Source organism: Silurus meridionalis, chromosome 7, assembly GCF_014805685.1.
Source record: "Silurus meridionalis isolate SWU-2019-XX chromosome 7, ASM1480568v1, whole genome shotgun sequence".
Classification (NCBI taxonomy): domain Eukaryota; kingdom Metazoa; phylum Chordata; class Actinopteri; order Siluriformes; family Siluridae; genus Silurus; species Silurus meridionalis.
In genome coordinates, this window is record NC_060890.1 from 15,058,449 (window position 1) to 15,085,610 (window position 27,162).

General features: G+C 36.1%; 1 protein-coding gene across 3 annotated transcripts in view; it reads left to right on the forward strand.

Annotated features, from left to right (window-relative positions):
- Positions 1–27,162, forward strand: part of ankfn1 (ankyrin repeat and fibronectin type III domain containing 1) — a 71,683-nt gene that overhangs the window by 13,065 nt on the left and 31,456 nt on the right. For all 3 annotated transcript variants that reach the window (XM_046854092.1, XM_046854094.1, XM_046854093.1), the window contains exons 5-7: positions 3,658–3,887; positions 15,353–15,390; positions 26,881–27,009. In XM_046854092.1, coding sequence (XP_046710048.1) covers positions 3,658–3,887; positions 15,353–15,390; positions 26,881–27,009 — 397 coding nt within the window. The remainder of the gene's footprint in view (positions 1–3,657; positions 3,888–15,352; positions 15,391–26,880; positions 27,010–27,162) is intronic.

Here is a 27,162-nt window from a genome sequence, read left to right on the forward strand (position 1 = left end):
TAGGGGAACCCCTCCTCATTACTAATCATTACTAGATTATTAGTCATACATACCTATGTAATACAGTACTGCCATCAGTTTATATATCTATATCTCTCTATCTCTCTATCTATCTATCTATCTATCTATCTATCTATCTATCTATCTATCTATCTATCTATCTATCTATCTATCTATCTATCTATCTAATTATTTTTTTTCATGCTTTGCTTTTCTATATTAGCTTAAAGCTAGCATTCTTAATGGATTTCTCAATAGCAGGATGTGATCAGCTAATGCTTATTGTATAAGCAGACAAGCAGCTCTAAAACCACCCTCTTTATGTTTTTTTTGGAAAGATGAATATTATGATGATGCTGATGATGATGATGATGATGATGATGATTAAACTCATAAGCATTACATATGCTTTGTTACAATAATTTTTGGACAATTGAACATGCAGTAAGAAATGTAAGTGAGTTTGTGCATAAATTGCCCCTTCCTTTATCTTGTCTGCACTGGATAGACAGAGACAGCACGAACAAAGACTTCATCTCAGAATTTCTTTCTTTTTTTTTTTTTTTTTGGTTTTTGGGTCATTGAATTTTTGAGGAATGATTACTTTCATTAGACACACACCACTGAAACACAAAGACTTTTATATAACTTGTAATTTGAAAGTACATGATCATCTAGTGTAATACGATACAGATCAGTGCATGTGCCAAAAATACTTTTAGTCCAAAAAATATAGTCGAATTAATGAATCAAAAGTTTGAATTGATCAAGTTATTACTAAGCATGTACATGATTCAGTTAGAATTGAAGGTGTTTAAAGATATTTGATATATTTGGTGTATATTGATTTGGGTATATTGAGCTGATTAGAGTTGAGTCTGCAAGAGTTGACTCACGAGTGCCTGGGGTAAGACCGGGTCTTGAGCAGGTAATCATCTGCTCAGTTCTTAGTGACATAACTGCTATTGAATTTGTTGGTCAAACCCTGATTGACAAAATTTAAGCAAGTGAAGATTTTAAAGCTAACGAATGGAACATTCTATGTATCATGAATGTAAAAAATTGTGCCCACTTTTACAGAAAATATCAAAATGGTATTTTCATGCTACCGATTTTATGTTGTGTGATTTTTATAATGATCAAAGGTTCTGTTTTACACAACATAGTGTGCCATATGAAGTATGCCTAAAAATAGAGAACTTTATAGATATAAAAAATAAATTATTTGCTGCAGGTGGTATGGCATAACTGTCACATTTAATGAGTGTTATAAAAATAAGCAAACCTTTCAGCAGGAGCTTGTCTTTAAGCAACTGTCAGCTCTCACTATGTCTGCCTGATCATGCATTAGTGTGTATTGTCAAGGTGTAACTATGTTTATTGTCTAATTTGCAGTGCACATATCTCCTACAGAAGGTCACCTCACTAGATCTGGTTGAATAGATTTCTCAGTGTGTATAGAGTGACTTTTCGTTGGGCTGTACCCATCTCTGGAGCTGACAGTAGTAAGCTGTCATGTGAACAAAAGTTACATGGCTATAGAACAATATTTAAAATACAATGATCAGAAAGATCACAGACTGCTGAGTGCTGAAAAAAAACTGAACATACACAGAAATTACACACACAATTATTTATCAAGTTGCTAGCTACTATTGGTTCTTTAGCTCGTACAATTTTTGTGACTTGGAAATTTCACAACCAAAATACATCAGAAGATTACCATTCACAAGCTTTATTTTGCTGATGAATAGGGTGGCATTGCTGTCTGAAAAAAAAGAAAAACTACAAAACTAACCATGGTTAATCTAACAAAACAGATGGTGCGAAAAGATACATGTTCATAATGAGAAAATAATGACACAGCCTCGCATACTAGCACTCAACAGGAATCCTACTCCAGCGAGGCAACATGATCCAGCACAATGGGACACATGATATGGATCCACAGCTCTGCCTCTTTTCCCCTCCGCCATCACCATCAAAGTCACCATAGTGATGAACTACAGGAGAGACACTCCAAACATGTTCTCTAAAGTATGACTGTGATACCACAAAGCCTCTCGCACTGGCACTGTTCCCAGCATCGAACAAAAGTACAAAGAAGCAATAAAAAAAAGGAATGTTCATACACAAGCCGTAGGAAAGTGGACTAAACAAGTGCCAGTAATTCCACATCTGAGCTTCATTGTCTAGTGAATCTGCTTAGTTTTTACTTTAGCGTTTTTTTTTTTTTTCACAATTACTGCAGTGTTTCATCACAGTGGCTCAGAGGTCATTCCTGTTCCCATAACAGCTTTTCTCTGGAAGACAATACATGCAAAACGCTCATGAAGTTTTAATTGCTGAGCTGATTAAACACTATGTGGCTTCCAGTGACTCAGTACTAGCTGACTAGATAGATACAAGGATGAACTTGATCTACTGCTGCTTTGCAGATGACGGGAATGAATACGAGGAAATGAGACACCCTCTCACCTGGAGGTGTACTGGTACCTTGTGTGTGTGTGTGTGTGTGTGTGTGTGTGTGCATGTGTGTATTTATGTATGTGTGTTTTAATCTATCTATCTATCTATCTATCTATCTATCTATCTATCTATCTATCTATCTATCTATCTATCTATCTATCTATCTATCTATCTATCTATTCAATATCTCTGTATAAAAAAAATTTAGAGGCCACTTTAGAGGCACAGCATTTAATTAACTGCTTTTATCGTGGTGTTTGAAAATGTGCTGCATATATTTCTGAATAAAGTGTCTGCATAAAATACATAAAAATGTAATCAGATTTTTTTTTTAACAATCCCCAACATAGATAGCACATAAGCAAAAAGAAAAGTCAAAGATATTATACTTAGTCATTTATTTATTAAAGTGACCCAATAGCACATATTTGTTATTGCAAAAATAGAATTAACAGTTCATCTAAAACTGAAATCGAAATAAGGTGTTTTCAACCAAATGGATGACAATTGAAAATTGGATACATTTTTATTTAAATGAAATATGTGACAATTCTTTTTTTATCTTGCCTGGAATATTTTGATGATTCCTATGAGCAAAATGAAATTGTATTAAATGTATTTAACGTTAGTTGAACAAAAGTATTTTATTCAAGCAAGACCAAAAGCATTTTAACGTAATGCAATACAAGTCATTCTTCTTTGTGTGTGAAATTTTTCTTCAAAAGCTGCAGATTTTATGCTGTATTTTTCTTTTCTTTATGCCATTTTGGCTCCAATGAATAGTGTAAACTGGCTCCATGTAGTATTTTAATCATATCCCTTTGTCATCTTTATTTTTCTTGTTCTTTGTCTTCAATGGAATAGTCTCAGAGTTAGTACTTGTTTGTTCTGCACCAGATGCATGCTTTCATCTCTGCATCTCAATGATTAGTGTAAGCTCAGGAGAATGTAATGGCTGTCAGAAGGAAGTAGTGGGATGCACTAAAAAAATGATCAGGACCAAGACAGGAAATGAGTCAAGTGGTCGCTTTGACAGCTAGTTTATTATGAGCATCCCTGTGAATGAAAATAATAATTATCACATTTCCTGTTCTCATTAAGCTCCTCTCTCTGATGCACCCCCACCCCCACCCCCTTTATTTCTCTGGGTGTCAGTTATCACCTGAGGTGTCTGTTTTCCTCTCTCAGGCTCAGTGCTGCGTGAATACGAGCGAGGAGAGGCGGCCGCTGCGTTGCAGGTGAAACGCGTCCCTAAACCTTTGGAGTCTGCGAAACCTGGTGCAGAGCTGTGGGGGGACAGAGCAGCACTCAGGAAATGTGTGTCAGTGGATGACAGCCTGCTGCAGCAGACGCCCACAGAGCCTGGTACACTGCTGAGCCGCCTGGAGAGAGGAAAGAAGAAACTCAGGAACATCCACGTGAGTAGGAGTGACACTAGCCAGGTCTAAGGGAGAAATTGAGTAAGTTTATGTGATAAAAAATATTTTGGTGAGAATGACAACAGTAGATTTAGGAAGTGACTGGCTAATGAACTGATTCGAGGAAAAAGAAAGATAATTTTAAATCTCTAATCTGAGCTGCCATAAATTACGCCTGCTGTTATTCTGCACATTGGAATGCAGCCACTTCTCCATGCAGACTTCACACAATATGTGCTAGTATTGAATTTCCTGCCAGTTTCCAGTGACTGGTATATTTATGCTGTATCATATGTTCATAAAAATGTGTAAACACGACAATAAGTTCATACTCTTTTGTAGAAGGATATTGAATTCTTGACTTGAGGGGTTTTGTGGTTTCTGTGGTGTTGTCTTACTCTTGCATAGCCACTATAAACCTGCAGTTTTATAAAAACAGTAGTCATTTTTTACCCTTTAAATACAGTACACTCAACTGACATCCCACACTAGTGAGTCAGTGTTCTGTACTTTGGAGAATACTATGCAATGGCCTTAATGTTCTGTGCTTTCACAGCAGATGAGTCCTATCTGCATCTGTTTGCCTTCATTTGAGATGGAACTATATTGTCCATTACCTACAGGGTAGGCTAATGTTTTTCCCCAACCTACAAGTGAATATACGACTGATTTACTCTAGTATGTGTCTGACCAAACTGTGATAGAGTTGTAAAGCGATGTTGCAATTAAAATATTGATAAAACTCTTTGAAAATGCTTTAATAAATGTCTGTTACCGTGCACATCAGAACATAAAATATACAAATAAAAAAAAAACTCTACAATGGGAGGCAGACATGCAGTACAATCCTATATACACTATATGTGCTATAAATGCCATATGTGGTTCTTCCCCAAACTGTTCCCACAAAGTTCGAGGTTCAGAGTATGTCATCTATCCACATCTTTGGATGCTGTAGAATCTAATTTTCCCTTTACTTAAACTAAGAGACCTAAACCTGTTCCAGCATGGCAATACCCCTGTGTAAAAAGCCAGCTCCATGAAGATGAAATGGTAAGACAAAGATCTGGAGTTGCCTGCTATTGAACTCTGACCTCAACCCTATTATACATCATTGGGAAAAACTGGAGCACTGACTGCACCCCAGGCCTCCTCACTCTACATCAGTACATGACTTTGCTAATGCCCTTGTGGTTGAATGAGCACAAATCTCCACAAGCACACTCCAAAATCTAGTGGAACATCTTACCAGAAGAGTGGAGCCTATTATAACAGTGGTCTAAATGTGAAATCGGATGTTCGGAAAGCACATGTGAATCTTATGGACATGTGCCCACAAACCTTTGTCCATAAAGTGTATAAAGCACTTTATTATAATTATGGCTTTTGAATTGTATTAGACAGTGCTTTAATTTAATAGGCTTTATGTCTTTTCTAGGAAACTGGTCAGTAAGTGCACAAGTGCACGGCGTGGATCAAGAGAGTTATTTCAGTTTCATCAAATTTTCCAATTTGATGTTATACACAGGTGCTGCTTGGGTGCTCGGGAAGTCACTATCCAGGAACAAATAATAATAATAGAAATAATAAAAATACAGTGAAAAAACAATAAATTATAGTTTTTAGAATATATAGATTTTTTTTATAATATAAATGGTAATAATAGAAATAGGTGTTCTATAATAATAGAAATATTATTATTATTATTATTATTATTATTATTATTATTATTATTTTACTTTTACATATTTTAACACCTCTTGGAAAATCATAAAAAAATTATTTAAAAAAATGGAACTATGTTCTTAGTTTACTTGTTAACCATAATGTTTAAGGAGCCAGTATAAAAAAATGCAGTGGTAAAAAGCCAGTCTGCTCAAGATGTCTACAACTTTGCTAGCAAAGTGCCTGTGCAGTTCATAAAATCCTGCACATACAGGTCAAGAGCTTCAGTTCAAACATCAGAACAGGGAAGAAATGTAATCTCACTGACACAGAGAAGTTCTTAAAAAAGACTGCTTTGAGAATTGTAGAAACAGCTGATTTTTATGCATTGGAATCAAAAGAATTTTCCCAGAATGGTGCCAAAACATCTGGTAAGCAGCAGCAAGGAAAAGCTTTGTTGCTGAGACATGACAGAGTAGATTGGCCAGACTGACTCAAGCTGACAGGAAGGCTTTGGTAACTTGTAACCACGGTTTACCACTGTGACATCTGGCATATCGGGGTGGATCGAGGATCGTGGAACAGCAAAAGACCAATCAATTTTGGTGAAACAATTAAGTAAAGAAAAAGAAAATTAAAATTTGAAGATAACATTATATTCCTGTTTTGGTGAATTTATGCTCACTGTAAACTTTCTCACATTTCACATGACTGGCTAACTGAACAACTGCGTAAATAAACAGGTGTACAGGTGTTTTTATGATTGTGGTCAGTGCGTGTATCTGAACTTGAGATTTGCAAATTTACAAACAAATGGAAATGGGATCTTCCACCCAGCACATGTCTCAGGAAAACATGACGTCCCCTGAGACATTTTTTAATGCAGTTGTACCACTCAAGGCTCACTGGTTGAAGGAGAATATTTTATAGAGTGAATAAAAACAGAGCATCTGGAGATGATTTCCTAGTCTGGTAAATCCTTTTATCATAAGTCAGTAGTTGACTTTTTCTTATTCTAGAATCAGAACACTATCGAGTCTCCGAAAATATACGCCTGATAATTGCATATTTACGTACTTGTCACAGCAGATATTCAGTTTCCTGATGCTGCCGAAGTTCTTTACTTTTCTTACTCTACATCATGAAGTATGTTGTAATAGAGTGGCATGCCTAATTCCTGTGCCTCTGCCAAAGAGCAGGATTTCTGAGAAGTGATGTGAATAAAAAAAAGGTAAATCTAGCACAGACCACTACCTCAGTTTTGTTTGCCATTCCCTAAATACTATTCTGAATGAGCTGTCAGGCCTTATAACTGCAGGGCTGGAGAAAACACAGTGGCAGATATTTTCCCGCATTTTCCACCTCCGCTGCTCATGATTGAGTGAATGGAAATTGGCACATGGAGCGCTCCTTTGTAATGGCCAACATCAGCGTGAAAAGTAAAATCTTTGGAATTTCAATTCTGTTTAAATTGCATTTTTCAACAAGGTCTCCATGGTGTGTGACTATCTGTCCATTTATTATTTATTAGCAAGCACTCCAAGACCCTGTAATGATATAGCCTAGTTATAGCTCTCACCTGCTGTGGAATATTGAGAGGAATATTGAGATATTGAGCGACACAATAAGAGCCATTCTCTCCTCGCTTATTAGGCTGTGCTCCAGTTGTTATTTATACCAACAAATCGGCGCCATGTTATTGTTTGTGTAAAGTCTACATTATGCTTCGGCAATGCCCTTGGGTCAGTTTTGAATACAGTCGCATGAGAGTCATGGCTAATTGTAGAGAAAAGCGTTGACACGAACGACACCACATACACATGCGGTGCTATGTACAACGCAGTGATTTATTGCCCATAGTCCACCTTGTTGCTATGGAGCATGGATAAGGTCTTTTGCTTTTTTGCTGGAGGTGCTTTAGGAAAACACTGAAACACTGGAATAGCTTGAGACAGAGAGCACGAAATCCAGTTATTCCATTCCAGCTGTGAGAAAACTGTTTCATTATTCTTCTGATACATTACAATGTGCATTAGCCAACAAATCGTATTGATTTAAAAAGGGAGCCTTGAAAAAAGCAAGCTTATTATTTTGAATGTGGACTCTAACAGAGGTCTCAACAAGTCTACCATTCTACAAAACCACCAGAGCACAGCTGGATATCAGTCTTTTTTATATTGTGTTGACATGCTGGTGTAGAAATTTACACAACAGTATCTGTCAGCGATATTGTACCGACTGTGAGTACATTTAGGGAAAGATTTGATCTAATGTTCATTTGCAGTGGTAACTCACTGTCCTCTCCTGTCTATTCCTCTGCTATCTTCTCTTTCTTTTCTCTCCACTCCTTTCTTCTCCTCTCATCAATTTTTTCTTTGCATTCCATTTCTTTCTGCACATCTTTTTGTTTTCTCCTTTTCTTCTTTTTTCTTTTCTCCTTTTCTCTTCCTCTCCTCTCCTCTCCTCTCCTCTCCTCTCCTCGTTCATCTGCAGTGGTTTCTAGCAGAACGTGCCCTGGTGAAACACTCTAACCAAACCAACCAGGTTTTTTTAACCACTAATGCAGAGTGAAAACCCTCCTACTGTTAATCTGTAAATAACATTTTCACAACAAATAATCAAAATACATAAAAAACATCTTAACTTCTCCTCAACATCAAACAATTGCCTCAAAACAATTGCATCTGTACTCAAAATCGAATGGACAATACACAACAGATGGACAATATACAAACATTAGACAAAAATGCAGAATATATGCTTTAGAGAATGCAAGTAATGCAATTTAATTGCATATTCAACCATAAAAATACAGTGCAGAAGCACAGGTAATAACATTAAAAAAAAAAAACTCTAAATGAACAGTCTATTACAGTGCACTCAAAAATGAATAAATAGTCTAAATATTTGTAAAAAGTGGTAAAATAGTCATTTAGAAAATCATTCAGCTGCAGCATTATGGCTTTGTGCTGGATTCACCATACAGGCAATGATGTTCCTTGCCAGGCAATTGGGGAAATACTCCGTGTTGTGCCGGATCCAGTTCACACAACACTCCACACAGTCGCACAAATAAAGATTCTTCTATTAGGTTTGGGAAAAGGCTGTGTCGTTTTCTAATATTGTAGATGCCAACATTCAACACACCTGTGCCACATCTTGTGGTTAAAAAAAGGGTGAACAGTTTTGTGTTATTGTGTGTAAATGATCACATCTGTATTTAGCTTGTGTTCACTTCATTTTGTGTTCATTTTACATCGTGCATCACAGTGAAAACCTGTTCAGGAAATGAATGTGTTTAGAGTTAATCAAAAAAAGTGGATGAAGTGGATTTGCAAATGGAATCTAACTACCTAAAATAAGGATTGGTGTTATAGCGATTAGGAAAACTGTTACAGTGTTTGCTTTTGTACAAAGTGGAGTAAGTGAAGTTTGTTTTGCTTCAAGCATTGTGTAAATTTATTTCTTGGAAACACCATAAGGGGGCAAGCTTGCCCTCTTGCTGCTCACTTGCTGAAACTGTTGTCTGGCCCAAGGTGACAGTAGAGAAAAACAGCATGATTTTCGAGCCACGTTGCACCAATGCATCTTAACAGTCAGAGTAATGAGAAAGAGATTATGACAGTTTTTCCTTTCAGACACACTTTTCATGTCTGTGAAATTTTTCAGTACATTAAAAAAAAAAAAAAGAATATAAAGCCTCATGCAGAGCATCTCACTAAGCTCTGAAATCTGTAGAGACCTTACTTAAGGGTGTATTAATATTTGGCTTTTTTCTTACTTTCATACTAATCCTACAGTTATTCTTTTTTCTTGCTCAATGTCTTTTAAAACAGTAGCCTTTATACAAGAGAAATGTCTCCATTAACATTTGATCATCCCATCAGCCACAGCCTGCTTATGCACAGTGATCTTTATTGCTTTTCACAGCAGGATAGTTAAGATGCTTTTCGTGGCACTATTCCGTTTGGGAGTGCAGTATTGCAAATTTGCAAGATCTAGTTTTGATGTTATTGTTTTAAGACTGTCATCATTGAACAATCTCAATCTACATCTTGCTCTGTGTAAATGTGTCCTGACACCTGGGTAAACTCCGCACATGGTCTGTTTAGAAAAAACCTCTAACAAAAGCTTGGATGCTCCTAGTATGACAACAGCCTGATTAATTATGAAGGAGTACAGTTTGCTAATGTGTCTCACTGCATTAAAATCTCTTGGGCCGTATACAATCTGGTTGTCGCCCACACTTATAAAACAGCTATGCAGACCATGAATTTCAGCAGTCACTTAATATTGCAGCCTTACAGGCTGGAAGCTGCCAGACCAGGCTGCCAGAGGCACCAGCACAGCGCCCCCCTCCTCCTCTCGGGCCAGCAGCACGAGCTCACCTATGAATGCTAGCATTGCTCTCTTAATTAGGTCTGGGAAAGGTTTAACAACCATGCTACAGTTTAGTCCACTGACAAATAGAAAAATAAAACCCTTGTTTAAATTAGCACAGTGAAGTGAGAAGTTCTAGCAGCCCTGGACTGTCTCGGCAGTCGGCTCAAGGCTAATCACTGGATAGAGGTTATTTTGGTTCAGTTTGGTTCAGCCAAGCTGCACTGATTTGACTTCATTCCATCCATGTACTATGAATTCAATCAATTAAGCTGATAAAAATCAGGGTCAATTTGCTGTGGCCTCATTAAAGCAAGCATAAATGATTGATTCTCCAAAGCATTTTGTCGCTGAATCAGAGGTGTACACAAATGAGATCAGGCGCATCCACAGTATGCGGATATGCAGATATTCACCATCTAAATTTGTTTTTATTAAACACTAGTTGGTACATCTGTTGTTCTTCCGAAGTGATTAGATCTGCCTAATAACAAAGCAATTGAGCCCTAATTTTTTTTTTTTAATTGAGTAAGCCTCTGTGATTGCAGCAATCATCATTCAGACTCAATGAATGCAGCAGCACTGGAACGCTTCTAGCTGTGCTGTGAAAGGACGAATTGCTAAAGATTTTACATGACGTGTTTATTAGGGGAAATGGGAACACTATTTTACTTGTGAGCCCCCTAATCCCAAATGTGTGTCTTTCAGAGCAGTTATTTCAGTACTGGTGAATCCTTTTAACTTTTTCTTGGGCAGTGTGCAAGCCTTCAATGCGAGTGTTTGCTTACGCCATTTATTATCAAGCCACAGTGTGCACAGCTGTGGCTGAGCCTGACCTAACTGCTGTTGTATGAGGGGAAAATGTAGGCGTAAAATACCTGTTGTTACTAGAGGCATATATGATGTTTTGCTTTAGTGTATGTGTGTATTTGTGGATAATTACATGCTGTAAGTGAGAAGTAATGTACAAACCAATGACTTTAAGACGCTTTACACTTAAGCAGTGGTGGGTTATACATAGGGAGAGTTGGTGCAGCCTAATCATATATAAAGAATATAAATGTCACCCCCTTATTAAAATGGAAGATAGTTTTGCAGCATCAATTTAAAAATACACATTTAATCTCATTTTCAAAACTAATTGTTATATAGCTGTCATCCTGATGAAATCCAAATAAAGATAGCAGCATCTGTAGGATTTTAACTCTATTTTTTTTCTTTAGAACAGTCAGGATAGGGGTAAGTTGAGACTATTATTACAGCAGAAATGTGATGTTGAAAAAACACATCAAAGCACAAAAAGCATATTTTTAACTTATATAGCGTAACTTGCATGGATGTTAATGTGTCTTTGGATTATCAGCAACCAGAAACCATCACAGTTAAGCCAATTGCTTATAAAATGGTGTCTGGTTTAAATAAAATCATGATTGAAAGATTTGTATATCTGAAAGATTGAATAAGATCTTATTTTTCACAAATGATGCCAATTAAACAGTAAGGTGGAAACATCAGTTTATAGATGTCATTGACAGATTAATTTCATCATCTGCAAAATTGTACTGTGTTAGACTGTTTATATGTGCAAGGGCCACTGGCTTTTAGACCAAATTACATCTTTCTGTTCTCTCATTGAAGATAGTTTGTTTTTTTCAAGTTTGTTCTGTACTGTAAATGATCACTGCATAGTAGATTAGAAGAGTAATTGTTGACTAATGGTCGTCAGATCAGAAGGTCACAGTATTGGTCAAAAGATCTCTCACGTTGAACTCACGGAATGAACTCTACCAAACTTTTATTGACAATAATAATTTATACTATCAGTAATAAATAACACCTTATAAAAGTCCATTTCATCGAAACAGATTCAAAGTAATTTTCAGTAATACTTTTGGTCTCCAGGATTTACCCTAACCACTAGAAGCCCAGAAATAACCCCATTATAAGAATGGCTGAATAAATGTAGAATTAATTTTTCATCTTTTACAATTGGGGTTAAACAAGGTTAACATACAGGTAATCGGTATTAAATTATATAAGCTGTTAAACCTTTAAGCACAGTTAGGTCACAGGAATAAGGATGATAAAGAAAGTAATAAAACAAACCCAAAGGTTACAGGTTTAAAAATGCTTAGCTTAGTTGTTGCGTGTGCTTTTTAAGTCTCAAAATCAACCATTGAATGTCACTTCCATAATAAATCATAGCTGTTTGTAAGCACTGCAAGGAAGAATGCACATCATTAAAGCATGCATCATTAGAACTACAGTTCCTTTGTGTGTTGTGGTCAATTGAGAGAGAATTCAATCTCATGCACATTGTGCAAAACACAACAGCAGAGATTTGGCAATGATGATGTCAGACCACTGAAAGCTTGATCATAAAGTGAGCTTAAAGTTGATACAAGGCACCTTAATGCCCCCAACCGTGTTGAATATTATGCTATTCAATTTAATAAAATTCACTATATATATATATATATATATATATATATATATATATATATATATATATATATATATTCACTAGAAATTCAAAATGTAGTTTATCACCTATGTTATATTAATAATTGTTCTTTTCCATAAAAGGAGCCTATAAATATGGATGGAGCTGTATAAAAAAATCTTATCAAGCACTCATTAATTCTTCATGCAGTTTTCAACAGAATGACCCTGGAGACATTCTTCTTAGACCTCTCATGAATAAAAATATACCTGCTATAATCTTATAAAGGGTGACTCGAATCTGAGGCAGGATTATTAAATGAATAGGAAATTCAAGCAAAATAAATTAGGAAATGTATAATATTACTGCAGAAATGTTCTTATTTAATCCCATTCATTTTTTTCTGCTTTCTCTAGTTACTGTTGTTGTGAATGCACCAATCATATTCTTTCCTTTTTTTAAATTCAGTCTACTTGTTGATATCTGCTACTGATCTGATACAAAACAAGTCAATTCTCTGCAGGTTATGCAAAACATTGCTGGTGTATACATGCAACAGCTCTCTGTCAGTCAAATTAAAAATTTAAAGACAAATCACAAACTCTTGGAATCAAATACACGATTGGAAAAATACATTTCAGCGATTCTCGGGCAGCAGCCATAGGAGCACAATTTGCCGTGCTCTGTGCGTGAGAGGAATGGCATGCTCTTGTTTTTCCTCAATCACAGCAACACTAGAGAACAATAGATCTTTCCTTTAAGTATGTTACACTGCCCCCTGATAAAGGACGAACAGCTGTTAAAAAAGTTTGCTGGAGACACATGACTTGGAGTAGCTGCTAAAGTAGCTGCTGTCTGGTCAGGCAGAGGAGGCTGGTGAGTGGGGAGTAGATGCAAATGCAGATTAATTTTATGTACAAATGTAAAACATAAAAGAACACAAAACACTAAGTACACAAAGCAAAAGCTTGAGCGAGACCGTGAACTGTGAACTATGGATAGACATAGACGTAAAGCAACCGGTGAAATGCAAGGTGCTGATGAAAGGTGACAAGGAACCTGTGTCTGTGAGATCAGTGACATGTTACAAGGGCATGTAGCATGCATGAGCTGATGGGTAATGGAGTTCATGGCTCCATTATCCTTACACAGGTGATCGGATTGCGACGAGTGCTTGAGTGGGTGGTTTACATCATAGTATAAACATTTATTTAATATTTTTAGTGATTCTTAGTGATAGTGAAACAATATTAATAAAGATCAGATCTAATTAGTAAGAACAAAAGGGTTAAAAGGGCTATTTGGATTGACACTTGTCATGCAGGAGCCTTTCTCCTGACTAAAACAATTACCGAGTTGAGCCGTGGGGATGGACAGATGTTTCCCTACACGTGTTGTGTTTGTTGAAGGGGTCGACCGACATTAAAGAAAAAGCACAGACAAGTTCAGCTCTGTGCCATGTTCCAGACCACAGTCTTCTGAGTGTGACATTTAAGTGAAATCACCAAGATACCAGTAGCTACAGTGTTTATTAGACACAGCAAAGCCTCATAAAGTGGCTCCTCAGCTTGCTGAATCCTTTCCAGTGACATTTCAGTGTACTGATTTAGACATACCGGTAGTTTAGACATAAGTATAGCTATGAGATGGTTTAGCATATGCAATAAATACCATTGTGCAATTATCGCAAATAATAAAATATATAAAATCTTCCAATACTAGTATGAACAGGCTGCTTTTTTTGCTTCCATATAATCCATTCTTTTAAGCTACAATGTCTGTGGCTAAACTCATAACGTCCTATAATAAGCATAAAGAAAATAATAAGCACTTAAGAATGACCAAGATTCACAAGGAATATGGTGTTTGCTCACATTTGGTAAATCAAATTCAAGTTCAGATGTTGACATAATATAGTTCTTGAGTGGAATATGATGTGCTGTACTTAAGCAAGGCTGTCAATGTTTTATTCAGAGAAAAAAACACAGTTTAAGCTTTGTTGTTTATCTGTGCATGATGCATCATACTGAATGAAGGAACCTTGAGCCATCTTTTATCTGCTTGTCATGCTAAAATGAGAGATTTTAGCAGGCAAGGTTTACCTTCCAACAATGTTCTCTTAAAAGTAGTATGTACGTAGGTGTTAGTCCAGAAAAGCACATTAACATTATTGTAATGTTTCCACAAGACCAGTATAAATGCAAGAGATATTACTTGGTATGCATGAAAGGTAAGGCCTGTTTCCTTCATGTTTTTCATTATTACATGGAAATAATTGGCTTCATACGTGCTGCATTTACACTGGTGAACATTTCGGTTCAATAGCTGTATCATATTATTCACTCAAGAGTGATTTCTGTTCATGCGGAAAAAAGGCAGTGTTCTAAAATGCACAATTGTTTACACTAAAAGCGTTTCCACACACACACACACACACACACACACACACACATGCATTTTTCTATAAGTAGATTTCTTAGCATGATGGAAACAATAATACATCCATTAAAGCCCCGATCCTTATATAACTTATACAATGGGTACAACATGTGCAGACGACTTTACATGAAAGAGCTACAGATCCACCAGGAAGGGAAATTTCCCAACATCATTCTTGAAGGTTGCTATAACAACCATGCAGCTGCCAGTTTTAAGTACAATGAGACTTGTTCTTATACAAACTGGTCTAAGTGTCTATCAAATTGAAGTGTCTCTGAAATGGCATTAAGTAAAATTAAAATGAAGACAAGTGCATTACTTATTCTGTAATTAGAAGAATCAAATGACACATGATAGTACTGTACTTGTTACTCGTTAAGCTATACTACTGTTGAAATGACCTTGTTCTCTGCTGATAGAGACTGATGTGTCTTGTTTATACTAGTCTACATATTTTTTAAGTAAATAATGATTGAGCTAAATATATGAATATATTCTGCTCTTTCGTATTAAAGCTATTAATTTTTGTCCTTTGCAGAGCCTCGCGGAGACTGGAAGATACGAAACCCGTAAAAAGTAAGTTTTTTTAAATTTACTCTCTAAAGCCCCATAAAACCCATATAGATCACTTAGGAAAATAACCGCATGCATTATCAAAAGATTTATGTTGAAAGGGGGACGGTAATGTTCATTCCATCGCACAGGTTTCAGAATAAGAGAATTTAATAAGGGTAAATAGTCTAGAGTGTAAGAAATGTATGAGGATTGTTAGTTTGGTTAGTCATTTAATATCTACCGTAAATCTCTGATCGTCTATAAGACTTCCACTAAAAATAAGCATGAAATAATATTATTCAACACACAATACTACATACAAAAGTTTTTTGGACACCTGACCATTAGATTCATATGTGCTTTTTGAGCATCCCATTCAACATTTAGTCACAATTCCTGTTATAATTAACCGCCACTATTCTGGGAAGATGTTCCACTAAAGTTTAGAATGTGCTTGTGGAGATTTATGCTCAGTCAGCCACAAGGAAATTTAAAAAGGTATGGGTGTAGGGTGAGGCAGCCCAGGGTTATCTACTTCTACGTATTTCTCCTTTTTTATTCTTGTCAATTGTTTTATTTATTCATCCTATATGTACAGTTCCGTATATTGAGGTAAATTATTTCTTCATCAGATAGTACTCCTTCCTTTTTCCATCAACATATGTACAAATGTACAGTACATTTGTTAGTGTGAATTGCCGTTTATTAATTTCAAGATTAATTAAAGGCACAAAAGACAAAACATTTTATTTAATAATTCTGTAAGGTGAAAACACCTTTATGTTTGCTTGTAGGCATTTGTGTTTCTTTTCTGCCATATTCTTTACTGCTTTGTCCAGTGAGTCTAAACAGAAAAGTCATAATGGAACCATTTTCTAGTAAAGTCACAATGAAACCATTTCTACCTCAGAGAAGGATGTCTAACTTGATTAACTGAGTCATTAGAGGATGTCCTCAGGGAATAGCTACAATGTTTATCTTATCAATAAGGTTAAAACAACAATTGTCATCCAACCAATGTGCACCAGGGGACTAGAGGCAAAAAATCCACTTCACAAGTGGTTCATTCTTTTCTATCAATGAACCTCTGTTAGCTATTATCTTATAGCATAGGCAGGGAGGTCAAGCATTAGCAGTCAATGGCACAGTCAGTAAGGTGAGGCTGAGCTCAGACTGAGAGATTTATTACCTGATTAAGGGCTAATTGGCAGCACTGGCTATCTCCTTATCCGGAGCTCCTGGAAAACTTTCTGAGCCCTGAGCATCAAAATCTTTTAGAAACATAGCTAAGGTCATTGTTGTAGCTAACCAAAACGTTTTATATTAAAATTTTAAATTAAGAAATATATAAATAAGTAAAAAAATATATATATAATATAAAATATTATACAAACAAGAGTGCCTTTTTTTATCATATAATTGAATAAGTATTCCCTAACCTAGAACCTTTTCATATTTTGTTGTGGTTGCACTGTGGGCCTCGGTTTATGCATTTTAAGCAAATCCATAAATAATATAGTTTGCATAAATATTAAATACAAATTTTTAAGTATAAAACATTTAAAATAGAAAATAGAAAAAGGTAAGTGTAAAGTGCAGTGAATGCATTAAACCTGCCTGCAATTATTGTCATATGATCTCAGTATAAGTACACCTGTTTTTGGAAGGCTTGAGATTTTGCTAGAAAAGACCAAGGAGTCATAAGTTGAATGAGTCAGCATTCTGGAAAAGTATCACTTAAGGTTGGTTTTAAAAAATATCTGAAATTCTGAACATCAACAATGAGCACAGATAAAAACATTATTAAATATGGAAATGGTATAAATGCAACTTTGCTTAGAGAAGGCCACCTACCAACAGTCAATCAAAGCATGAACTATGGGTGAATTATGGGCTATTTGGATTTAATAATTTTTTTTAGTAGATAAACCAAGGGTTTAAAATCTGCCTGAATCAAACATTATTTAAAAAAAAAACCTTTTGTGTTGAGCTGGGTGAAAATCTTTTGCTAGCAAATGCTGATAATCATTACCATCAAAACATTGCATTTGATTGAATCATCACTGATACAATACTGATCCTGGTGACTGCCCTTGTCAGTTGATAAAAAAACAACATTGCTCTTAGTGCAATAAGCCTTTGTTTCTTTAGAAACATTTGTTGGGACTTTAAAATTAAGCAAAATATTTCTGCATATTAACCTAAATCTGTTTTCTCCAGCCTCAAAGAGTATGTTCAGAGAGTAATGTCAATGTTACATAATTCTGTGCCTGTAAAAAGTTTGGAATCATCTAGTAGTTTTTTTGTTTTTGATAGACACATGCATGTTCTTTCTGTTTTAATGCAAAAAAACAAGGTAATTTAACAGCATGAACATTTACGTTGACCAAACAATTATATAAATGTACAAACACTAAAATTTATTTTCAATGAAAAATGCACCCTTAGCATGCATAACAGCTTAACACACTCTTGGCATGCAGACAGTCAGTTTCTACAAACATTCAGCTGAAAAACTTGCCAAAATAATCTTCGTTAGTTTTTTTTACCTTACGATACAGCTCATCTCAGAATAGTTCAGTAAGATTTAGGTCTGGTGACTGGGCAGGCCATTCCATAATAGATAATACTACAGGCAATTGGTTTTTGCTTCGATTTATGCTGCAGGCCAGTGTCTTTTTGTGTGGTAAAGTTGGTTCCAAGTAGCTGCAGTCAAGATGGAATTGCATGGCATTGAATTATGGAATTGTAGCCATTTTGGTTCAGTATTTCTTTTTTCCTGGAATAAGTTTCTAACCTCTTCTCTGCTTCAAAACAACCCCAAATGACTAAGCTTCTACCCCCATGTTTGTGTCTTACATAATTTCTTCTGTTAGAGCCAAATGTCAAATTTTGACTTATCTGTCCAAAGTACTTTCTTTTATTCATTCACGATCCAATTCTTGTGTTTTTGCCTTTAAGCCAAGTAAAATCCATGATATTTTCCTCAGAGTAGAGTATTTATTTAAGCTTTGACTTTGCATTTTAGCATGTGCACAATATTCTGTACATGTTTTTGTTTGAACCTAAAATTAAAATACAGGTTTTGAATGGATGTCCTTTTTACATTAAAGTATAAAAGCCTTGAGGCTTGATATGTTTTTATTATGCCTTCAATAGTGTATCGTGACTACCTGTGCTTCGAAAACTTGGAACTGGTGAATGCTTTCTGCACTGTGATGGCTGGTCATGACCAAGAGAAGAATGAAGAGCATAAATATATTTATAGCATGGTCAGTCTGAATAGTTGATTCTGATAGGCTGAAAGGTGTGTATTCAAAGCATTAAAGCTACGGTCAGGGTAATCATCATTCCAAAGCAATGCACTGCCCTATAAACATTTGTAACCATAGTAACCTACACAAGATGATTTTGAAAACTGGAAATATAAGTTAAAATAAGCAATATAATGAAGAACAGCATAAGGAATTATAACTTAATTAGTAGAAAAGATATGTATTACACACAATCTTTCACACATTACTTTCTCTCACTTCTCTCTCTCTCTCTCTCTCTCTCTCTCTCTCACACACACACACACACACAAATATTTATTAAAATATATATTTTTTCATTCATATTTTAACTTTATCTGTTGTTTGATTTGAAGCACACAAAATTCTAGATCTAATGACACAAATGACCAAAAGACCTTTGTGTCTTGTAGCTCTTTGCCTTTGCAATGTACAACCCAATTTCCAAAAAAGTTAGGACACTGTGTAAAACATAAATATGAAAAACAGAATGCAATGATTAGCAAATCTCATAAACCTATATTTTATTTGCAATAGAAGATAGAAACCATTTCAAAGGTGTGAACTGAGGAAATGTACAGTTTTAGGAAAAAAATTGATGGCTGCTACTCCTGAAAAAGTGAGCCTTACTAAAAAAAAAAAAAACAGCTGGAGAAACATTTTGCAACTAACTAGGTTAATTAGCAACAGGTCAGTACCATGATTGGATATAAAAAAGAGTAGAGGCATCGTGTGTGTTGACAAAATCAAATAAATCAGTATTGGATCCCTGTGATCTTCAGGCCTTCAGGAGGCACTGCATTTTATAATAGAAATCACTGAATGGGCTCAGAAACACCTTCAGAAATCCTTGTTTGTGAGCAGAGTTTTTTTTGTGTCCTCTATAAATACAGGCTCTATAGCTCTATAATGCAAAGAAGAAGCCATATTTTAACATGATCCAGAAATGCTGCCATCTTCTCTGGCGAAGTAGAAAACTGTTCTGTGGTCAGATGAATAAAAATTTGAGATTCATTTTGGAAACCATGGATGTCATATCTGAATTAAAGAGCAACTGGACCACGAGGCTTGTTATAAGCCCTTATTTTTAACTGAAGGCCTGGCATATTTCTGGTTCCTCTCAAGGTTTCTTCCTTATGCCATCTCGGGAAGTTTTTCCTTGCCACAGTCAACACCGGCTTGCACATCAGGGACAAACTAACACTTATAAAGAACATCTTATTTATTTTCATCACCACATTATCTGTGTAAAGCTGCCTTGAGACAATGTTCATTGTTAAAAACGCTATACAGGTAGTCGTCGACTTACTACCACGATTGGGACCGACAGACCGGTCGTAACACGTTTTGGTCATAAGTAGAGTAGGCTATATGTACAGTACTGTGAAATGATGCCGGAAGCTGGTACACACTGTCGTACGCCGCGGCTAGCGATTGTGTTTGTAAAGTCGAATGGTCGTAAGTTGTAACAAATAAAAATGATTTGAATTAAATATTTCAGCAAGACAATGCTGATACCTATTACAACGGCATGGCTTCATAGTAAAAGAGGCAAAGTGTTGAATTGGCCTGCCTGCAGTCCAGACATTTACCATTTGATAATATTTGGTGCAAAATAAAACAAAAAATGACAAAGAAGACCCAGGACAATTGAGCAGTTATACTCTTGTCTCAGACACAAATGAGACCATATTCCTCTTCCAAAACTCTAGTAAATAGTCTCCTCAGTTCCCAGATGTATATGGATTGTTGTTAAGGGAAGATGGGCTTTACACCTTGGTAAACATGGCCCTGTCCCAACTTTTTTTGAGACATGGTGCAGCCATCAAATTAAAATCTACCTTATTTTATTTCCTCAGTTTAAACAGTTGATATATTGACTATGTTCTATTGTCAGTAAAATATGGGTTTTGAGATTTGCAAATCATTGCATTCTGTTTTTATTTACACTTCACACAGCATCCAAAATTTGTATTTTTGTGTGTGTGTGTGTGTGTGTGCGTGTGTGTGTGTGTGCAAGGAACATAGGATTTAAGGTGGGAGCACTAAACACTATGTGACTAGGTTTCCTAGAACCCATTGGAATTTCTTGTTGCAGTGAAATTTAAAACCTCTCACAGACAAAGCAAGTGGATGCTATTCAAGTGTCAGGGGTTGTCTGTTTGATTCTTCAGCTTAGCAGATCAGTACGGGAAAATAAGGAAAAATAAACAACTGTTGCATTTTTTTAAAGTATTTCATGTTTTGCTCAGCTACTAAACTTTTTTCAGCATCTTCCCATCTACTGCTGGATATATTTTTGCTATGAAATGACTGAGAAGACTATTAAAATTGTAGGTAGACTATTTAGACAGATGTGGTGTGGTCACTAAATGGTAGCTAGGATAGTTTGTTTTGGCCATGTCTCAAACCTCATACTGATATACTGCAGAGTTTGTCACTTTTGTATGCCATTCTAGGCACTGATATTTGTTAAGCTTAGTACATTTTGTTCCAGTATAGACTCCATATGCATCATGCTGAGAAGATGGTCTGTTGATGAATGAATTAACTTATCTACAGAAGTACATAAATTGAGTACAGAACGATGCAATTTGAGAAAAGGCTTTATCTTTCTATTACATTGGACCTTTTTACAGAAGTCATATGAGTAAACAGGAGGCAATTATCCGTCGACCTTGGATGATGCTAGTTTTTTCACGTCAGAGGGGTGAGTCACAGCTATGAAAAAAATCCTTTTTAAAAACATCAGAAACCGTTCAGACAAATTTCTTAGTGTGAGTTTCAGTTGTGGTCCTCATTACAAACGTTAAGGTAGTTACATCTCTAGAGGATGTGATCTTGGCCTGCATTTTTGTGCTCTATTTAAGTAGTTATTTGTCCGTGTGTTTGCATTTTTAGTTTTTAGCAAAAGCCTGTTTGCAGATGCAGGTTTAATGGGGCTGCAGAGGCGAGCGGCTTTGAACACTTTTACCCCCATCGTGACAGATCGCAGTGCCTGCAGCTAGACGAGCCCCTGATAGCCTTTAAGAAATATAGCACTAGTGGTGTTGCCATGGAGATCAACTCAATGCAAGCTGCATTTAAGCCTCAGGAACACATAATCAACTTCTTTGGGTTTCATTTCAGCACAGTGTGCAGTACAAAGGTGTGTTGCAGAGAAGAATCTTTCCACTCAGAAGTTTAGGCAGCTGGAAGCAAAGTGAATTACCATTTTCTTTTTTTTCCCTGATTACATTTGTTGACACTTTATCAGCATGTAATCCGTTGCAGAAAGTCTGTATGTGAAAGCAGTTCAAATAAGATAAAACCAATTCACAATATGAGATGGCTGATAAGATTTTAAAAGAGAAAAATCGGATTTTGCAATACAAAATGAGTAGCGCAGTACAATTATTTTCTAATAGAGGGGTATAAAGATAATTTTGGTTTTGCCTTTATATCAGTACCTGTTATACAATCAAATGGCATTACAGTGCTTTGCATTAGTATTCACACCCCTTGTTATTTATAGAATCAATGTGTCATAAATCAATTCAAAATAGCCCAGACTTTCTGCAGCAGTTAAAATCAATATACATTTATCTTCTTCTTCTTCTTTCGGCTGCTCCCATTAGGGGTCGCCACAGCGGATCATCCGTCTCCACACCACCCTGTCCTCTACATCTGCCTCTTTTACACCAACTACCTGCATGTCTTCCCTCACCACATCCATGAACCTCCTTTTGGCCTTCCTCTTTTCCTCCTACCTGGTGGCTCCATCCTCAGCATTCTTCTACCAATATAATTTATGTCCCTCCTCTGCACATGTCCAAACCATCTCAATCTCACCTCCCTCACCTTGTCACCAAAACATCCTACATCGCTGTCCTCTAATAAACTCATTTCTAATCTTATCCATCCTCGTCACTCCCAACGAAAACCTCAACATCTTTAGCTCTGCTACCTCCAGCTCCACCTCCTGTCTTTTACTCAATGCCACTGTCTCTAAACCATACAACATCGCAGGTCTCACCACAGTCCTATAAACTTTCCCTTTCAATTTTGCAGATACCCTACTATCACAAATCACGCCTGTCACTCTTCTCCACCCACTCCACCCTGCCTGCACTCTTTTCTTCACTTCTCTAACACACTCTCCATTACTTTGCACTGTTGAACCCAGGTACCTGAATTCCTCCACCTTCTGAAGCTCTTCTCCCTGCAACCGCACCACTCCACTGCCCTCCCTCTCATTCACACACATGTACTCTGTCTTACTCCTACTGAGTTTCATTCCCCTTCTCTCCAGTGCATATCTCCACCTCTCCAGGCTCTTCTCAACCTGCTCCCTACTCTCACAACAAATCACAATATCATCCGCAAACATCATAGTCCAGTATACAATATACACATTTATAAACATATAAATTGTAATCTTCGCATTATTTTATTTCATTCAGCTTTATCTTTAGTAATCAGATTTTACAAGCATTGAATCTGCTTGTTGACTTTTTTTTTTTTTGTAAATTAACAAAGGCTGTATATTGTTGTTTCTTTTTGCTAAAGAGATCAGGTTTTGCATTCATAGTTGTTCATCTATCATCTATTTAGGTGACATCAGAAGTTATACCCTGATGTACATCGTGTCTATGTGTGAGTAAGTCCCAGCACTTAGAGTGCAGAATTTAGCTACTTTTCTGCTGTCCTTGAAAATAAAGTTGTTCATGGTTTTTTGTGTGGGTGTCAAAAATGGTAGTTTTGTTCACCTGGATGTTTTATTGTTAAGCGTTGAGCTGTTATAGACTGGTGATTTATGTTATTTTTTTGACAGATTTTATAGAGAAATATATTGTTTTTGTTCTAAGGCTCAATTCACCTCAACACATGAAACACCTCCTGAGGTTGTCAATTCTAGACTGTTTTAATTGTGGCTTGTTAAAAATAATGATGAATATATAATTGGTTATGTACAGTTCAAATAAAGGGGTAAAGAAATCCAACATTTTAAGTTTTTAAGTGCTCTTATTTAAACAAAAATTCAGATTGTATTTATGTATTTAAATATGCTGCTATTAAATAATAATAATAGAATAATCATTATTGATTAGATCTGAAGTGTATTAGCGATTAAGCCTGCGGAATACATTACCCAGCAGTCACTGCAGTTCCTTGTTTTTCATGTCACTAATCACTTACACCTGCTTTTGGTCACCTTGATTAGCCCTTGTGTATATAGCATATAGTATTCCCAGAACTCATTGTGTCATGTTTGTCTTTAATGTTCCATGTTATTGTTAATTAAGCTCATGCACAGGTTTATGTTTTGCGTTATTTTGTGATTGTTTTATGATCTGAGTTTCTTGGTTTTATATCTTTACACATTAAAGTAATCTGCATTTGCATCCACTCAATGTTTTTTGTTTCATGACAGGGCATAGATGCAAGCAGGGTCAAATTTTAAGTTACTTTATGTATTTTAACAAGTTTTATCGACAAAACCAGAATGACAAAATATTTTTTTCCTGCTGTTTTGTGCCATTATGATTGAATTAACTAAATTATTTATCTTCATTGTATCTAGGTGTATCTACATTATAATCCACATCTCATCCTTCATATATTATGTTCTGCCTATTCTACCTAATATTCAAAATCTAACTACATTCAAAATATTCTTAAGAATACAGTTTTGTGTGCGTGTGTGTGTGTGTGTGTGTGTGTGTGTGTGTGTGTGTGTGTATACACGTCTCTCCTTTTTAATTGAAGTGACACTATCACTGATTACCATTTATTGATTAGCAATATTATTAATGAGTCAATACTGACTTGCTGTGCATTTATTTTAAAACGAAAAGCAGCTGCAGAATTTGAATATTCAGGGTTGATTTCAGAAAAACAAATAAAAATAAAGCATTATCACAGCATATCAGTGTCACTTAACTTATTTACATATTCTGTATGCTGGTGTCATGGTGAATTCTGTTCTAATGAAATATGTGCAGTGAGTTTATTTAAGTTTCTGTAATTATGCTGTCTGCATGGATTAATCATTTGTATTTGTTGTAGTGTGCTGCACTTGTCATTCTAAGATACTGTTTGTTGTGAGACATTTGTTTCCTTTTATAAACGTCTAACAAACACATCCACTGGTAGAGATAATGAATATAGACCCTGGTGATATGGCCTTCTCACAGAGCTATCAGTGTCACAGTTCATTAGGCTTCTGCCTTGTGAGTATCCACAAGCAAGATGCTTTTAAGCTGCAGCTATGGAAACAGCTTTGTTCTTTTTTCATGGACATTAAGCTCGCAAAATTATATTTAAATGATAAAAGTATTGTTTCGGAGTGAATAGGCGATTCCTCCATGTCATCAGAGTACACCCTCTTCAACATTCCCTATTTCTGTATTTCGTCAAATGAACCTTGTTTGCTGCATTTGATGAGTGTGTCCTCATTTAGATTTTTGCCTGCATCTTGTTATACCTGCATCATTCCTGATTAATATAAGACTTTTAACTCTTTTTTTCAGTTGGAGCATATTTTTTTTTTATTCAATTCCACTGACCAAATTTACTGTTGTTATGCACATGCTGGTCTGATCAGAAAAATAAGTATACAGCTAGCTTCTGTAGAATAAACAACTTATTATAATGGAAGTGGAGTTTAATAGCTTGTAATGATAAATAAATAAATAAATAAATATTATTTTTTAGGACTTTTTCAAATACATTTCTTTCTTTTTTAGAGATAATATATAAAATAATATAATATAATATGATATAATATAATTTTAAAATGATTTGATATAAGAAAATATTTCATACTGTGTGTGTGTGTGTGTGTGTGTGTGTGTGTGTGTGTGTGTGTGTGTGTGTGTGTGTGTCTTGAAACGTGAACTGTTTTGTCTTGCTGTTTTATGAGAGGAATGTCTTTTACTTTTCCATTTGAAACTTTGTCTGCTACCTTGCATGATATTATCACTCTGCTGGTCTTCGATGTGTAAGCACCAGGAGATGACATTCAGGCCTTTAGTACAATAGCTATGAATGATTACATATCCATATTACATGAGCTTTCATGTGGAGTAGTAGCTCTTCTGTTTCAGAAATAAAACATTGGAACATGAGTATTATATTCAAATAAATAATAGTCACTGTCATTTACCTTTTCCCCATAGCCTTGTTTCAGGTCATGACTTTGTCACAATGTTTTTTATTTTATTCTTATAAAAATTAGATATATCTTAAAAAAATATTACATAAAGAAAATAAGGCTGTAATTTTCCAGTGGCCACTGAAAACAATAAAAATTTGCCCATGCATTGTGCACAGGAGCACTTAGTACACTGTTTTGAAAAATAGACCACTATGGGGAATTTGGAAATCAGAATTATAAAAAATAAATAAACAAAAACACAAGAACAAAACAAAACATTGTGTGATCAAGGATTCGAGATTTGACTCTTTTTGCGAAAGCATATGACACATACTAGGTATAAAAACAAAATGATGAGCAGTGAAAGTTTTTGCACTAAATCAGCTGGTTATTTACTTCTTATATGAAAATAAATGAATATCCTTAAGGTGAATTCGAGTTCATAAGAGTATAAAGTATAGAAAGTCTATTTTTGCATTAATACAGTGCAATGAAACTGAGATATTCCTTTAATGATTTATAAAGATAACATATGATCCATGTGGTGGAAAAGGACACAATGCATATATGTGCCAATGACCTGTGGACCTTAGATCTGAACGATGGTCATGGTACTGATTGTTAAGAGATAAGCGACACTGCAGAGAACACAAGTGATGAGAGGAAGAACAACAGGTTCTCTTCTCTGCATGACCACCCCCACTCACAACTGCACACTCTGAGCATGCTCAGTGGGGACCTTGCTGTAAATGCCTGGGTGCTTTTGTTGTCTCTGCGCTACTCATCCTAGTGCTGACAGAATGCCCCTCTCCTCCCCTCCCTCTTTTTCTCTATTTTTCCTCTTCCTTCCTTTCTCTCACTCACTCTCCCTCCCCCCGCCATCTCTCCTCTCCATGCTCCTGTCTCTGCGCATTAAACAGCCAGCTTTCTGGCGAGATGCGCATGGATAGGAGCGTGCTGGTGACCACCAGGTGTTCCTTGTCAACTTTGAGGAGCAGGGTCTTCGGAGCTATGAAGCTCTTCTTGAAGACTGAACATCCAAGAGACTGACCTGGGCTTCTCTCCTTGCTGTCTTGTCAGATCCGAGAGTAAGATTTCCCGCTTGGCTCAGAGACTCAACCAAAGGCAGAGAGATGCCGCGCTGATCAAGGACTTTCGGCCGCTTCTCTACTTCAGCGTTTCTCCAGGGAGCTCACAGAGCCTTGACAGGTGAGTACTCTCTAACCTGCCTGTTCCTCCCTGCCCCCTGTTTCCTATGACACCTTTACGAATCAACTGACTTCATCTAACCCAGGTACGATTCGTGCTGTCACTCTGCACCTGCTAGATGTTGCTCAGGCTTTCATGTTCTGATTAATGGAG